General features: G+C 42.4%; 1 protein-coding gene across 1 annotated transcript; it reads left to right on the plus strand.

Annotated features, from left to right (window-relative positions):
• The first annotated feature begins 1,991 nt into the window (after positions 1-1,991).
• Positions 1,992-4,227, plus strand: LOC143784478 (uncharacterized). The gene is made up of 2 exons (XM_077272771.1): positions 1,992-3,054; positions 3,130-4,227. The coding sequence occupies exons 1-2, from the start codon at positions 2,873-2,875 to the stop codon at positions 4,130-4,132; spliced, it is 1,185 nt and encodes a 394-aa protein (XP_077128886.1). The 5' UTR covers positions 1,992-2,872; the 3' UTR covers positions 4,133-4,227.
• Positions 4,228-12,669: the final 8,442 nt, after the last annotated feature.

Consider the following 12,669-nt stretch of genomic DNA (forward strand, 5'->3'; position numbering starts at 1 on the left):
GTAATCTGTAGATTAACCCAATACCTGCAGGTTAATAGGGTTTTTCATACATGACAGGTTCCCTTTAAGTACTTCTCTGACGTTTGGCACACGTGACCGCTAAGGCCAATGGTTGGCTGCAGTAGTCAAGTGACTGATGGACGGGACCTCATCACTTCCAGTCCTGAAGGAGATCACTGGATTGGTGAAGTTGCAGTGATGGGGGTTTTGAGTGGTTAATAACACTTTTTTATTAATGTCTATCAATGACTATGTCAATTTGTGAAGGGCCCCCAAAAAAACCTTTAATAACAGTCACGAGACACTTTAATCCTTTGTGTTGTCACTCAGTTTAAATGTATCTTTGGAGCTAATTAATAAAGTAAGAAAATAAAGTCAAGCAACTCTAAGGTGACAAAATAATAATGCAACAAAGCTATTTTTTCATTTTCTTAACTGTAGACTGTAATTACGGACTGCACCTGGGCAATTCATGGGCTTATCCATCCGGCCCAGGAAATTTCACAAATTGCGCACATATTTTCTTTCAACTGTCGAGTGTCAATAATAGAGATTTCCTTCACTCGTGTCCTGAAAGATGTGCTCAGCGTTCATCATCAGCAGGCTGTCAGTGTGTAATCTGATGATGTCATCTGTAAGACTATATGAAGTGATCTCGTCCACCCGGGTCATGATCGGCAATATGGGACTTCACAGAGAGGATCGGCATTTCTTCACATCATTCCTATTCTGCCCATGGCAACTTGTCAAAATATCACCTGTGAAAACGTAACACAATATGGAACATAGAACTGAATAATAAAAGCATATGGGATTAATAAGTGGGACATCAGATTTAGCAATGAGGGCTGTGACACCCAGTGCCCCTATGATAACAATTTGGTGAGAGAACCCAGGAGCAGAACATTTGGGAAAGAAATGTCCTAGATTATCACAGTGTCCACTAATGTCATGTCACCGTTTACACACTTAACTATTTACTGGTTTGCAATGAAATGCTAGGGCCTTAGTGCATTTACCCCCTCCCCCCCCCAAAAAAAAAAGAAGAACAAAAAAGAAAAAACAACAAAATACAGACTGATCGTTTTTTTTTTTTTCATGAACTCACCATTCACCTACATTGCTTAATTGGCTGTATCTACAACATGTCAAGTGATAAGAAGTACCTGCCACTTACTAACATCATTCCACTGCACGTGACAACCCCATTATAGCCAGGTATAAGCAATGCATTCAGTAATAAAATGGGAAGTGTTTTAAAGGGAATCGGCTACCAGGTATAGGGGCAGAGACCCTGATTCCAGCAATGTGTCACTTACTGGGCTGCTTATGTCAGTTCTGATAAAATCACTATTTTATCTGCTGCAGAACTAGCAGTGCTCTAATGCTGAGCTGTGTATAACCCCGCCCACACCACTGATTGGCAGGTTTCTGTACACACTGTGCATAATCAGTAAGCTGGCTATCAGTGATGGGGGCGTGGCTGTATTACCTGTCAACAGGTTTGCTACTTTTCTAATGATAATCTCCTGCTGATATAGTGATTTTATCAAAACTACAACAAGCAGCCAAGTAAGTGTCACATCACTGGAATCCGAGAGTCTATCTCTAAATTATACTGTAGAAAACCGTGTAGATCGTATTGAAGTCATGTATAACCAGGGAGCATAAAATGAGACAGTGTATTATTCAGGGGGTCAATAATGAGAATCAGCTCTAACATCAAGCTCGAGAATACGCATCTTATTCCCTCAGCAAACACACGGACAAGCAGAATATTAATAGCTTTTAGTAGATGGCGGAAGATTGATGTGTTTATGTATTACCTATCCTTTCCAGATTTACAGAACGTTCCTAAATCCTGCAGCTGAAGATCACAGACTGCCTTCTTCTGATATTTGTATTACTTAGGCTGGGGTCACACATGCGTGTTTTACGTACGTAAGAGCGAAAAAACTACGTCCGTAAAACTCACATTGCATACGGCACAATGATTCTCAATGGGTCTAGTCCTATCAGCCGTATATTACGGATCCGTAATATACGGCTTTGTACGGGCGCAGAAAATCGCAGCCTGCTGCGTTTGTCAGCGTATCGCGCAAAAAATACGCCAATGCAAGTCTATGGGAGAGCGTATAATACGGAATGCTTACGGACCATGCGTGTGCCTTGCGAGAAATACGGAACTTAATGGCAGATGTCCTGAAACGTCCAAAGGCCTCAATTAGGCAGGTGAGACATGCTAATTAGCTGAAAAAGCCAGACAGTGAACCCGGAAGTCTGCTGCACGCCTCCACGGAGTGAGATTCACCATGTCTCACATTATCAATGTGGACATGCTCATTATTTTGGTCCAAGAAAGGCCTGTAATTTGGGACCAAAGAGATCCAAACTACGCCAACAGAGCCCAAAAAGAGGCAGCATGGAGGAGCGTGTGTGTGGCCCTCTTCCCACATTATGACCAGCAGCCACGTCAGGCACAGCGACAGATAAGTAAGTACACCCATGTTTGAAATGTAATGTTCTTTGGAATTATCAGGCCCTTTCTACTTTGAATTTCTGCGCAATGTACTAAATAGTCATGAAGGAACTAGAAAGCCCACCAGTAGATCCAAGGTGTGGTACATGATATACGGATTTCATTAATGTTTACAATAGGTGTCCCTTTTACTTACTAACAGTGTTTCCCATTATTTGTCCTTTCTGTGATAGAGGTTAGTGGACTCTGTCCTTGTGGCTTTGCTTGCTAATTGGGGTTTTTGTTTCGATTTAAGATGAATTCTTCTCCCCAAAGGCCTATTTGGATGCTACACTTATAAATCTGTGTAGTCATTTACACCTTTTTGGAGCTCACTGATTAATGGTCTAAAGAATGTGTGTTTTTTTTGTTGTTTCAGTGGGTGATGTTACAACAAGGTGGCGGAGTATCCGCGACCAGTACAGGAGGGAGAGGCAGCAGCGGGAGAGAAGTGGAGCCGGGGCACCTCCCAAAAAAAAAAAGTACATATACTTTGACCGGCTCAACTTTCTCAATCCCAGCATGGACCTCAGGCCGTAAGTACCAATCTCAATAATTTTTGGTGTGGGTTTTGGTATTATTTGTGTTCTTACTTTTTTTTTTGGTTCCAGAACTCAGTCTAACCTCACTGACAGGGAGACAGGGTCTGACTCCGAACTGGTCATTGACCCAGTTGGGGAAGGTGAAGAGGTGGCTGGTCCATCTGCTGCTCCCTCTGGCTCCATCCCTCCTGGATCCTCCTCATCTCTTCATGAAGCTGGATCTGTCTCAGTCCCACACCCAGAGGACCCACAGTTTGCCTCTTCAGCGGCAGCCTCATCAGCAGCACCACCACCTAGCCAGGATGACCCTGTAAATAGCAGCAGCCCAACTGTTGCCCTGGCTCCATCCCCACAGGCTGCAGTCAGACCACAGCTTGCACGCCGCAGAAGAGAATTGAGACAAAGCCGCCAAAATGTCGATGCTGGGGTCCTGAGCTACTTGGCACGTGTTCGAGACGATGATGGGGAGGAGGGATTTACCAGGAGCATGGCCAATTACTTAAGGTCCATAGAGAGGGAGTTAAGGCTACGTGTGAGAGGGTGTTTTCAGATCCTTGTTGACGCATGCACCCCCCCAAATAACCCATACAATCTCATGCTGATGATTGAACAGTGGCAGATGTCACCTGAAAATGTTCTGCGGCCTCTGAGATTACAAGGCCTGGCAGCTCAACAAGGATCCGAACCACCCCCTCCACGTCAGCCAACACCTCAGCCCCAACCCCCATCAACCACACAATGGCCACCTCAGCAACATATGGCGGGATATGTTCAACCATCACAATATGGCCACTTGTCCACACCCAGTGCTGGAGGCTGGTCCCAACCTGGGTATGGACAATATGGTCATTTTGGGTTGGGTTATGATTCCCGGCCATATGGTTATCAGCAGCAGGGGTATGTCCAAAATCCACGCCCTACTCTTCCAAGTTCCCAGCATCCTAGCTGGCCAAATGTCCCTCAGGCCACAACATCATCTGCACAGGGTTCTGGACAATTGGGCCTACAAATGCCACCTGATGCAGACCCAGAGCAAGCTGCTTCTCCTGCCCCTACCTACCAGGACTTGTAATTTTTTGTTTTTAGGTTTGTTTTGTTTTTTATGTTTCTTTTAATTTTTTTTTTTTTGTTTTTTTCTATGATTTGTATACAATTTGTATGCTTGTATTCTCACTACAGGGCAAAAAAAAAAAAAATATGAGACCCAAAAAAGGTTATGACAAAAGAATAACCTACACAGTTGAAAAAGTTACCCAGTAAGTAAAATGTTTTTGTACTAGCAATCACCGTCTGCCTGCGCTGTATTCATTCTTCCATCACACACACATGATATGCTGATAACCATATGTGAAATAAGAAAAAACTAAACACAGAGTTGGAAAATTGTTTCACACATACTTTATATAGCTAATTAATTACACATGCAAAAAGGCATAGTCTTGCCAGGGAATAGCACCTTGAGGAGACAAAAAAAAATTGGTAAAGATATCACGAACTTTCAGACCAGAAAGTGGCCGACGCGGAGGAGGGACATATGGGGTAGGCCTACGAACATTGATCATGAGGTTATCTTCCACGCTTGGTGATGAACAATCATGTATTCTTGTGAAATTATGTAGAATGACACAGGCTTTTATCACTTCGTTGATTGTCGCCTCACTCAGCTGTATGGCAGAGTGAAGAACCCGCCATTTGGCCACAAGAATCCCAAAGGCGCACTCAACCAGTCTCCGTGCCCTGGCAAGTCTCAAATTAAACACCCTCCGCCGGTGGTCAAGGTTGCGCCTGGGGTAAGGCCTCATGACGTTCCGCGACAGTTGGAAGGCCTCATCTCCAACAAAAACAAAAGGCACTGCTTCAGCATTGGAGCCTGGGAGTTGTTGTGGTGGTGGGAGATTCAACTGGTTGTCACGTAGCCGCCGACCCATTATGGACGAATTGAAGACCCTAGAGTCTCCAGTTCGCCCATAGGCCCCAATGTCTACAATGACAAACCTGTAGTTACTGTCAGCAACTGCTAACAGAACTACAGAGAAAAACTGCTTGTAATTGTAGAATTGGGAACCAGAGTTCGGCGGCTTACGCACCCTGATATGTTTCCCATCCACAGCTCCAATGCAATTAGGGAAGTCACAATTATTTTGGAAACCTGTGGCGATTTTAAGCCAATCGTCCTGTTTTGGCTCAGGCAACACAGCTTCATGTAGTTTCAGCCAGATTTGGGAACAGGTTGTCCTAACAATGCCTGAAATGGTCGACCGCCCAATCAAAAACTCCAGGTGGAGACCCGCATAGGACAATCCTGTGGCCAGGAAGCTGCAATACAACAAAAAGGGAAAAGAAAAAAACATGAGCACTAAGATCCAAGGAAGAAGCCCAAGTGTATATTTCATAGAATATGACATTATTTACAGTATACAAATTGGCAGTTGAAAAAATAAATAGACTATAATCTTGCCAACATTCTTGGATATGTGCTTGTGGCTTCATGTCCAAGTGAAGTTAATGAAACCTAGTAGTACACCTCACATTTGTTAAGAAAAACCCCCAAAAAACAGTATTTTCAAATGTGGAATACATACCGTAAGGTTAGGAGCAGACGCTCCTCAGCAGATATGGCTTTTCTCATCCAGGTGTCCTTAAAGGTGAGCCCAGGACGTAAGAGCTCCAACAACATGTCAAAAGTCCGGATGGACATGCGAGTATACTGGTAAAACTTCTCTGGATGTGCCCTCAAAGCTGAATATAGTCTCTGGAAATGGCCTTTACTCTGGCGTTGGATCAATAGAGGATGGACCCACAATCTTCGTCTCCTCCTTCGCGGATCCACATTGACCGAATATGGCTGTCCAAAGCGACGAGACAACACCCAGTGAAGCAACACCCGCTGAGTTGTGCTTACATACACAGGGCCAGACATGGTTGTAATCTCCAAGCAACACAGCCAAAATATGCTAGAGAACATATAGGGCAGATGGGAGGGCTCCACCTGTTGTAGAGGGCTTAAATAGTGTGGTTAATGATGGTTTAAATGATTTGCAGGCCTGAAAACCGTTAAATGTCCATTTTGTGATGGTGCGTGATAAATACGCCATACGGATCACACACGCATCACACACGCACAAGCACATGCGCAAAATACGCGACCACACCTCAGCAACGCCGGAACTACGGAAGTCGCTTACGGAGACATTTTGGCGTATTCAACGCGTAATACGGACGTATAATACGTTGCGTATTGTCTTACGCCATGTGTGACCCCAGCCTTATAATCATCTTTGGGAATTTATCACTTTAAAAAGTTAAAAATAAAAATCCCACCGTAGACATATCTTCACACCCGCTTCTTCCTAAACTTCTTGTCATTTCCTTTTGACCCGGCTTTAAACAAATCTGACGTGTGACAGACTAACAAATATTCTGGATTATGAGTAAGTATAGAAAATTGTTAATAAAAATACTTATAAGGATAGAAAAGCCCAGGAAAGACGACGTAAAATCTAACGTAAATTAAAAGTATTATTCCATCATTTTATTATTCGGTTAAATACGGTAAATCTAATAATTTGTCATTTGACGAAGTGTCAGATTTGATCAAATACCGTAATAAATGAATTATATTGTGCAAAAAGTCACAGTACAATAAGGACGAGCATGTTTTAGGAATGTAATACCCGTAAAGCTGATCTGTCACCATACTTCACAATACAAACTACAGACATTCCGGGATAGATCTCTTAGATCCGATGCTGATGTTTTATTTACTTAGGATACATAGGAAATCCATGTCAGAATAGCTGTATAATCCTTTATGAAAGTTTAACTCAGTCTCTGCCCATCTAGTTGGATTGACAACTCCTCAGTGTCCCTCCTCCCTGCTGTTGATGAGGTCCCCCCTCAGCTCAGTACAATCTGCAGCTGTCAGTCAGGCTGGGTGGGCAGAAACCAAATACACTAAGATTTATCACTTCTTTCACTCTGTAGCTCGACTCATAACATTCTCATCTTAATATCAGGATTATACAAGTTTTCTGGTGTGGATTTTCTGAGTAAGTACACCAGTTTCATCAGGTTGAAGATATATATTTAATAATCGATTCAGTTTGTATTGTGAAATCTGGTGACGGATCGGCTTAAAACCTGATGCATACCGTAATTATACAAGTCTTGTATAGAAATGAACAGAGATAAATCTTTCAATGGTCTGCACTGGAATTCTGGCTTCAAGTTCAACAGGACATGCATCCACGTGACATTTCTGTGAGTTTTCTCCAGCTTTTCAGAAAAGTCACCTTTATAATGCTGCAATTTACACTCACCGGCCACTTTATTAGGTACACCATGCTAGTAACGGGTTGGACCCCTTTTGCCTTCAGAACTGCCTCAATTCTTCGTGGCATAGATTCAACAAGGTGCTGGAAGCATTCCTCAGAGATTTTGGTCCATATTGACATGATGGCATCACACAGTTGCCGCAGATTTGTCGGCTGCACATCCCAAAGATGCTCCATACAAGGCAGGATGGATCCATGCTTTCATGTTGTTTACGCCAAATTCTGACCCTACCATCCGAATGTCGCAGCAGAAATCGAGACTCATCAGACCAAGCAACGTTTTTCCAATCTTCTACTGTCCAATTTCGATGAGCTTGTACAAATTGTAGCCTCAGTTTCCTGTTCTTAGCTGAAAGGAGTGGTACCCGGTGTGGTCTTCTGCTGCTGTAGCCCATCTGCCTCAAAGTTCGACGCACTGTGCGTTCAGAGATGCTCTTAGGCCTACCTTGGTTGTAACGGGTGGCGATTTGAGTCACTGTTGCCTTTCTATCAGCTCGAACCAGTCTGCCCATTCTCCTCTGACCTCTGGCATCAACAAGGCATTTCCGCCCACAGAACTGCCGCTCACTGGATTTTTTTTCTTTTTCGGGCCATTCTCTGTAAACCCTAGAGATGGTTGTGCGTGAAAATCCCAGTAGATCAGCAGTTTCTGAAATACTCAGACCAGCCCTTCTGGCACCAACAACCATGCCACGTTCAAAGGCACTCAAATCACCTTTCTTCCCCATACTGATGCTCGGTTTGAACTGCAGGAGATTGTCTTGACCATGTCTACATGCCTAAATGCACTGAGTTGTCGCCATGTGATTGGCTGATTAGAAATTAAGTGTTAACAAGAAGTTGGACAGGTGTACCTAATAAAGTGGCCAGTGAGTGTATATTATGATGTGATGCTTATTTTATTATTCTACAGTTATTGATGTACTGTGAGCATTGTCATTATATCGTTATGTTGTCTGTGCTTATTATCTGTTTTGTGATATCACTAGAATTCTCAATCTTTAGCGTTGATATCCCTAAATGTATTATGCCTCTTCTACCATTATTAGCCGTTCTGTGGTTTTACTGTGTAGTAAAGTGCAGATTTATCACTGTTATTTATACATGTCCTGTGACATCACTGTGTTTTGTATCCTGTACTGCACATCACTGTATTTTTTATTTTGTACTGTGACATCACTGTATTTTTCTTGCACTGTAACATTACTGTATTTTGTATCCTGCACTATGACATCACTCTGTTTATTATATACTGTGACATCACTCTGTTTATTATTTGCTGTGACATCACTGTGTTTTTTATCCTGTTTTGTGACATTACTGTATTTTTTATCCTATACTGTGACATCACTGTATTTTTTATCCTATACTATGACATCACTGTATTTTACTTGCACTGCACCATTACTGTAGTTTGTCTCCAGTACTGTGACATGGCTGTATTTTGTCTCCTGCACTGTACCATTACTGTATTTTGTATCCTGTACTATGAAATCACTCTGTTTATTATATACTGTGACATCACTCTGTTTATTATATACTGTGCCATCACTGTGTTTTATTTATCCTATACTGTGACCTCACTGTATTTTACTTGCACTGTACCATTACTGTAGTTTGTCTCCAGCACTATGACGTGGCTGTATTTTGTCTCCTGCACTGTACCATTACTGTATTTTGTATCCTGTACTATGACATCACTCTGTTTATTATATACTGTGCCATCACTGTGTTTTTTATCCTATACTGTGACCTCACTGTATTTTACTTGCACTGTACCATTACTGTAGTTTGTCTCCAGCACTATGACGTGGCTGTATTTTGTCTCCTGCACTGTACCATTACTGTATTTTGTATCCTGTACTATGACATCACTCTGTTTATTATATACTGTGCCATCACTGTGTTTTTTATCCTATACTGTGACCTCACTGTATTTTACTTGCACTGTACCATTACTGTAGTTTGTCTCCAGCACTATGACGTGGCTGTATTTTGTCTCCTGCACTGTACCATTACTGTATTTTGTATCCTGTACTATGACATCACTCTGTTTATTATATACTGTGCCATCACTGTGTTTTTTATCCTATACTGTGACCTCACTGTATTTTACTTGCACTGTACCATTACTGTAGTTTGTCTCCAGCACTATGACGTGGCTGTATTTTGTCTCCTGCACTGTACCATTACTGTATTTTGTATCCTGTACTATGACATCACTCTGTTTATTATATACTGTGCCATCACTGTGTTTTTTATCCTATACTGTGACCTCACTGTATTTTACTTGCACTGTACCATTACTGTAGTTTGTCTCCAGCACTGTGACATGGCTGTATCTCTCTGTTTATTACTTGCTGTGACATCACTGTGTTTTTTATATACTGTAACATCACTGTTTTATTATCTCTGTATTATTTCATTAGGCAGAGACTATTTTTTTTTTTAGAAGTGAGTGCATGTTCCAATGGGTGGACCAGCATCTACCAGACATTGTCTTTCATTGGAATACCATTTTAAGTTAGGCATCCTTGTAAATTCCAGCTAAGACTCTATGTGCCCATGCTATGTCCGACCATCTTAAAAGACTCCAAGTCTGTTTTTTTAGAATTTATATTTTCATTCTAAATACTTGACACCAGGTCTTTCATTTAGTGTATTTAACATTCCTTGGTCAGCTCCTGCCTCCGGCGGCACCTACAAGCACAGGCTCAGCTCCATCCTGGAGTTGCCTTTACATTTTTTACCTTTTGTCCTATTTTCTTGCATCTTTACGACTACACTAGATTACTCTATGGATAAATGGTATTATTATTATTGTTAATATACTGTTTCCCCTCTGCTCTAGCTGTTCTATCCCTCTCCGTCACACCCTTTACTTTCATGAGTGGGACATCTCTCCTACAGCTCGTGCTGATGACATGATTTGACCTTTAAACCTTTAAACTTGCACGTCTGCTGGAGTGCCTGCAGAAATGTAATTCGAGGTCAAGAAGAACTCTTGCCTGGTCACGCTTTATTGCTTCAATAGGTGGTATCCTTCACATTGCAATCTGGAAAGTGACAAATATATATTGCAAATACAAGCTCCTTCTTGTTACCCTAGAATGACACCTGTAAAGAAACCAACAGATGGGTTATGACAGACAAAAATAAATATTCACAAATATTATTGGATTATTTACCATCCCATGATTCACAGGATAGAGCTACCATGCTCTGTAAAGAGAGATTTGGCAGGTTCATACTAGTGGATGAGGAGGGACATATGTAATATGGTGTTTCTCAATGTATTCCTTTTGCTGGGACCTCCATTCTTCCCAGCTTCGTAGAACCCACTCTAAATGGAGTGGAGGTCAGTCATTAATTAATTTCATTTGTAAGGTGCCTGAGCAAGGTAGTCGTGGACGAGCTGCTGCTTCTGCACACTCCGGCACAATACAGGAATATCATGTGCCAGTCCTGCTGCTCTGTGTGGGGTGCATCACACTTACTTGTGGCCCAGAGTCCTCCACTGGCTCCAGGCTTTCACCTTCCAGAATCTTCACAGCACACAACCCAGGGGACACCAAATACTTTACAACAGTCAACCTTTTACTCGGCAATCAACAGTCATTACAAGGAATCATGTAGGATAGGGCACAACAGGTTGCAGTTTTCCCACATTTCCCACAAGTACCGGAATAACTTCTGCTCTAGTTCTCAGTCTGGGTAGATCATCCCTCTTGCTAACTCCTTAAGCACTAGGAATTCTTCACTCCTGAAGGCAGTGCACCCGGATTCCATTACTTTCCACCTCTGAAAGTCCATATTTCCCTTCAGCACCACAGGCTTAGTGCGCCCAAAGGCCCCGACATCCATCTCGAACTCCCAGCCTAAGCAGCTGTACTTGCCTGAAAGAGTTCTATGGCAATCCACTGCCCCGAGTAACAGGCTCATGTTGGCCCTAGCAGCCCACTGTATATGACCACAGCTAGCACTTCACCACACTCCCTCTTACTGAACTGACACTTCCTGAACTTGACACTGATTCTCGGTTCCCCCTGCCCAATCTGGGCCGGCCATTACAGTGAACTCTGTCTACAGTATACTGCAGTCCCAAGGGGTTTTGCTTTCAGATAACATACATAACTATAAAATACTGTACATTTAACCACTTGGGGTGTTAGAGAGTGGGACACCATCTCCACCACTCCCACATTTCCCCACACTTTATGGTCCTCGACCAAACCGAACCTTAACAGAAGAGTTAGTGCATATATCATAAAACTTTGAACAAACCTTTAGGCTTTAGTCTTGCCCAGCATCCTCTTCTCAGTGGACACCATGCTCTTCTTGGTTAAGGGCCTTGGAACAGAAAATGACACAGTCCATAACTTTAAAACTTTACTGGCTCTGGTCATTTTTGGTAAAGACCCTGGAAGCAAAGTTTTCATGTCCATATCCATAGACATGTCCATATCAGTAGGCCAACATAGCAATAGCCCCTTTAATGCAAGAGCATAGTCCTAAGGATTTTAGCACCTTGATGGTAGTGTTCATGAGGCGCAGAGTCCAAGAGACTCACAGTCTTTATTGTTGAGGATATCACACCCTCATGGTCACATCAGTGCCTGCAGTCCGGCAGAAAGAGGCACAACAGGCCCAACAAAAACAAACAAAACTGCAGATGCAACAAATTTAGCCAATTTGGCTCTCACAGGCCTGTGAGAACAGTCCCCCTGATTTTTTTACAGGTGCAAAAATAAAGCAAAGCACTCAAACTCCAAAAGACCAATTTTCAACTGAAGTGATGGCGGTTCACCCTCAACAAGAATTCTCCAGATGCCTCACCCGACTTTTCGTCAGACAGGGTTGGGATGGCTTCCTGCTAAACTCTAATTCCAGCACAATTATTTCTTCATGTCTTCAATACCTTTTCACTGTCATTTCTGATTACTAGTGTTGAGCGATACTTTCCGATATCGGAAAGTATCGGTATCGGAAAGTATCGGCCGATACCGTCACAGTATCGGAATCCAATCCGATACCGATACCCGATCCCAATGCAAGTCAATGGGACGAAAATATCGGAATTAAAATAAACCCTTTCTTTCCTTGTAGGTTAATTCTACATGAAGGAAAACAACTAAGAATAATGTAGGATGTATTGGGGGAGGTGGCGGAGACATTAAAGGCACAGGGGTTTATCCCAATCAAATAGAATAGCAGTATTTTTAATTTTTTTATGACGTTCGGCGTTAGAAAGAATTTGACTATGTTAATTTTTTAT

Source organism: Ranitomeya variabilis, chromosome 7, assembly GCF_051348905.1.
Source record: "Ranitomeya variabilis isolate aRanVar5 chromosome 7, aRanVar5.hap1, whole genome shotgun sequence".
NCBI lineage: Eukaryota > Metazoa > Chordata > Amphibia > Anura > Dendrobatidae > Ranitomeya > Ranitomeya variabilis.

Excerpts from the sequence above, each read along its gene's own strand:
- LOC143784478 (XM_077272771.1), top strand. The coding sequence starts at position 2,873 with ATGTGTGTTTTTTTTGTTGTTTCAGTGGGTGATGTTACAACAAGGTGG. Across the intron at positions 3,055-3,129 it reads CCCAGCATGGACCTCAGGCC|AACTCAGTCTAACCTCACTG; the intron begins GTAAGTACCAAT and ends TTTTGGTTCCAG.